The 5,000-nt window shown below is 48.0% G+C and overlaps 1 protein-coding gene across 1 annotated transcript in view; it reads right to left on the minus strand.

Moving 5' to 3' along the window:
• Positions 1–5,000, minus strand: part of LOC114782617 (plexin-A1-like) — a 42,896-nt gene that overhangs the window by 6,387 nt on the left and 31,509 nt on the right. Inside the window, exon 10 of the mRNA XM_028968495.1 lies at positions 1,832–2,032. Within this exon, the coding sequence (XP_028824328.1) occupies positions 1,832–2,032 (201 nt within the window). The remainder of the gene's footprint in view (positions 1–1,831; positions 2,033–5,000) is intronic.

Consider the following 5,000-nt stretch of genomic DNA (forward strand, 5'->3'; position numbering starts at 1 on the left):
AGTGCCGATGTTCACAAAAACGCCAAGCAGTTGCGGCACCGCTGGGAGCAGAACCGCACATTCTCCTGTGCGTGCCCAAATGATGGTTCTTCATCTCCTTTAAAAAACCGTAATAATTCCACAAGCCAGCAGAGAAACGCTGTCTCCTTGGCCTTCAATCACAGGCCACACCCTCAACGTAATCACATCAGAAGAACCAGACGTGATTCTTCCAGATTGGGCTTCGGTGCCGTCACCCCCGCCTCCATCCGCTAATTCAGTTTCCACATATTTTCCTTCTGCCTGATTTGATGACCCCTCCCTATACAATGCTTCACTGCACCACTGCAATTTATCATCATTTTATCTCTGTCGCCTTTTAATTGGATCCTATCAGGTCCTCCTGACCATCCTCATTTTCCCTGGGAAACTCGGCAGCTGCTGTCCAGAAGATTTTTCAGCACGTCCATCTTTACTTCTCACTTTACTAACTAAAGTGAGTCGGACCGACTCTCATGTATCTGAGCTGAAGTGAGAATGTAAAGGACCTTGATATCATCACCAAGACACACAGACACACACTGATGCACACACAGTGTTAACAACAAACAACCAACACACTACCAACACTAGGGTGCCCAGATTTGGATTGGATTTACTAGCGATTCTTTGACTAGTGCAAGTGCATGGGGTGGTTATACATGGGGGACTGGGGGCTGCTAGAGATGTTTCAGCTGCATGAGTGGTAGTGAAGAGGCGTGCAGGTTGCCCATGACATGACGAATGTTTAAATCTACTCCAAAACCCAGCCAAAAGCAATCTCCAGGACTAAAAAAAGAGGACATGTCCAGGGAAACGAGGACTTCTGGTCATTCTGCCAAATGCCGATAATGTAAATTCTACCGATAACTTACCACCACCACCAACACACCAGTATTAACAATACACACCAGTATCACCAATACACCATCACTACACTCCACCAACACACCAGTATCACCAATACACCATCACTACACTCCACCAACACACCAGTATCACCAATACACCATCACTACCCTCCACATACACACCAGCATCACCAGTACACAATCACTACACACCAATATCACCAATACATCACTACACTCCACATTTACAGCATTTATCAGACGCCCTTATCCAGAGCGATCAGTAGTTACAGGGACAGTCCCCCCCTAGAGCAACTTAGGGTTAACTGGCGATACCCACTAGGCTACTACCACCCTACACCAACACACTTGTATCACCAATACACCATCACTACACTTCACCAAACTGCCTGGGGCAGTGGTGGCCTAGCGGTTAAGGAAGTGGCCCCGTAATCAGAAGGTTGGCGGTTCGAATCCCGATCTGCCAAGGTGCCACTGAGCAAAGCACCGTCCCCACACGTTGCTCCCCGGGTTGGCGCCTGTCATGGTGCCCACTGCTCACCAAGGGTGATGGTTAAATGCAGAGGACACCTTTCACTGTGTGCACCGTGTGCTGTGCTGCTGTGTATCACAATGACAATCACTTCACTTTATTATTATTATAACTACCATCAGAGACCCACCATCCAGCATCAATCAGACCACTAAAGGTAATGGTAACAATTCATCCTGCGAACAGCGCTGATTCACACTCAGTCCTGTGTTTTACCTTTTCTGCTTAGTTTGGGTTAAGATGCAGAATTATCTGTATTAAGTAATGATAAGGGCGACAGAGCAAAGAATAAGGAGATCCAACAACACTGGTGAAGAGAGATACAAAAACAAGACCTTTGCACCATGAGGAGCATGAGGTAGATGATGAGAAGGATGAAAAAGAGGAGTAAGTAGCTGAAGAGCCTCACCATAGTTTTCTGGCACTGCAGGCTGGTGCTGTTGAAGCGCAGTGCTGTGACACTGTAGACGGCGCCCTGGATGTGGAAGATGCACTCGTAGTTGCGTTGGCCGGACTGCGGCTGGGGAAGGTTCCGGGCGAGGAGCGTGATGGGCTTCATCACTCCGACTGGGATGTAGATTTGGGTAGAGGGCAGGATTTGGGGACATTCCTGGTGGAAAAGGGAGGTGGGATTAATGGAGGAAAAAGGTCAAAATGAGCGTGAAACGCAGCAGAAGGTAAAATGAGTGGTGGTGGCCTGATGGTGCAGACAGCTGTAGCCTGTGATAACTCAGGCAGCCACCCAGAGCAAATGCCATATGTGAAGTAAACAAATATGGCAGGAGGGCGTCGGCGCGGCGGTGCACCACTGGGCCGGCCAGGTAATCACCATGCTGACACATTACAGACATCCACACAGAAGTAAAATGTATTTACACAGTTTGTTCTCGCCAAAGTGCTGATCAGAATGGACATGATCAAATCAAATAGGTACAAGTGTTAAAAAGGCCTGGGAGCTCAGGTGGGTTCTGAGCCTTGGTTTAAATCTCATAGTGGGAGGGGCATTTATATCACAAGTAGAGCAGCACCGCAAACACCCAGATGGGGGAGACCTGTAGGACAGGAGATGTAGGGTGGGACCATTTAAGGCTTTGAAAACCATGAACAAGACCTTCAACTGGATCCTATAGTGGACCGGAAAGCAAGGAAAACGTGGCAGGGGTCAAGATGAAGTCACATGATGCAGAGGAAGAACCATGTCACCTGACATCTAGTTTCAGATAAAGAGAGATTGACAAAGCGAAAAAAAGTTATTGGTTCACTGCCCAGATTTCTGCACCAGCGGCGTCCAATCACATGTAATGAGGACTGAAGCCCCTCCCTCCCAGTCATCCTGGCTGTGGGCGTGGCAGCTTTAATTGCCTGGAGGCGTTAGTTAGGTTATTAATCCGCCGCCACACTCTCTCGACTGATTAAATCGAGTGTGATGCAATTTTCCGGGCGCTTCTCTACAGGCCTCCCCAGCGGAACACGGCGAGGAACAGCTAATGAAAAGCTACAATATCCTCAAAGTCAATAAAAGCCAGCTGGAACATCAGAGATATTCAGCCGGTTAATAAAGTAGAGGATCTCCTAACAGGCCGTGAGGAGAACAAGGTGGAAGAGCTGAGGATCTGCTCATGGGATGAGAGAGAGAGAGAGATTACAGCTTTAAACACGGAATAATAACGCGGAATGAGGCAGAGGGAGAGAAACAACAGAACACGTCTGGCAGTGAGCAACACACGGAACCCAGCGGAGCAGCCAAAACTAGGTCAGAGATACCGGGACCGAAAAATGAGCAGATGACAAAAGACAAGAAAGTATTGGGCTCGATTAACGAGAGACGGTTCTCGACTGCTGCGCCCGGTGTTCCTCTACATCAACAGAGCGACGGAACTCTTCTCAGCGAGGAGCTAATTAACAGCTACATAAACATGACGAGAGAACCACGGCACAGAGATGTTCCTCAGCCTCCAGCTAAGGACATTAAAGAACAACATTATCCCTGCAGGGTTCTACAGAATGTGGCTCGAAGAGGAACCTGAATGTAAAAGTCATGTGATGAAAATGAGCGCAACTCTCAGGACCGCCCACATGTTCGATTTACAAATGACCGCCTCCCAAAAAGGCGGTCCCTGGCCAGCCAACGTCGGTCCCGCCCCCTGCAGCATCACACACCCGCTCCTGTTTCTGCGTGTGTTCGCTTACACAAGCAATTTTCCGCCTGGTCAGATTTAATGTGTTCCGCTGTTTATCTGCTGTCATGGAGAACTTTGATTTATATACATTTGATTTGCAAGTGCAGCTCATTACATCTGGCACATTTCCCAATCAAGGGTTCTGACCATTAACAAGCGATTAGAGAACAATTCTCTTTTTTCCATGTTATAACTCTTCTTAATCAACATGAGTTGGGAACATGAAATGTACAGGAACATCTACAAAAAAAGGAATTCTCTTTTGGGGGTTGTTTTAAGACATTGTTGTAAACAATGTTATTTCTTGTTCTAATTAAATGCTACATTTAAAAAAATTATAGGGTTATTTAAAGGTAATTTAGTCTCAGATCAGGACCCATAACAGAGGTTTTAAGATCAGATCAGGACCTGTAACAAGGGGTTTGATAAAAGAGGGTTTAGTTTCTGAATAGTACCAATGAACCCCCTGATTTCAACCTAACTCTATATGTGCCAAGTGCGTCCGTGCTGGGGAGAGAGAACCTGTTAATCCGTGTAATGTCCTCTGTGCAGGGAGCGAGTGAGGGTGTGTAGAGAGACTCCTGAGATAAAAGCGCTGGGTGTAATTGGATTGAGGCGGGATAACTCATGACCAATTAACATCATAAATAAACTGAAATGTAAACCCGGGGTCTGTTTGGAAAAGGTGTTCCGGCACCAAGGAGATAAGAGAACGTAACGCTGCCGTGTGTTTACACCAGAGCTGCTGAGATGTGGAGAGTCACACTCACTGCTCACATATACATATTCACAGTTTTTAATGAAGAAGATAATTACACACAAGTGTGAAAACGGTACGTGTGCCTGGTCTACCTCTATGTATCATCCGACCTCTACAACTCATACAAAACGCAGCAGCACGACTGATCTTCAACCTCCCCAAGTTCTCCACACCGCCCCTCTTCTACGTTCCCTCCACCGGCTCCAAGTAGCTGCACCATCAGGTTCAAAATACTGATGCTGGCCTACAAAGCCAAACATGGAGTAGCACCATAAATGAGAGAGAGATGGAGAGGTGGAGTGATGGAGAGAGGTGGAGTTAGGGGTAAATGAGAGAGAGATGGAGAGGTGGAGTGAGAGAGGGGGGAAGTTAGGGGTAAATGAGAGAGAGATGGAGAGGTGGAGTGAGAGAGAGGTGGAGTGAGAGAGAGGTGGAGTGAGAGAGAGTTGGAGTTAGGGGGAAATGTGGACTGGAGGTGAGTGATGCGAGGTGGCGTTAGGGTATGAGAGAGAGGTGGAGAGGTGGAGTCTGGAGGCGGTGGAGTTCGGGGTCCCTGCGAGAGGGTGGTGGCGTGATGGAGAGGGTGGAGTTCGGGGCCCTGCGCGAGCGGGTGGCGCGGTGGCGTGCTGCGCGCGGTG

Source organism: Denticeps clupeoides, unplaced genomic scaffold (assembly GCF_900700375.1).
Source record: "Denticeps clupeoides unplaced genomic scaffold, fDenClu1.1, whole genome shotgun sequence".
NCBI lineage: Eukaryota > Metazoa > Chordata > Actinopteri > Clupeiformes > Denticipitidae > Denticeps > Denticeps clupeoides.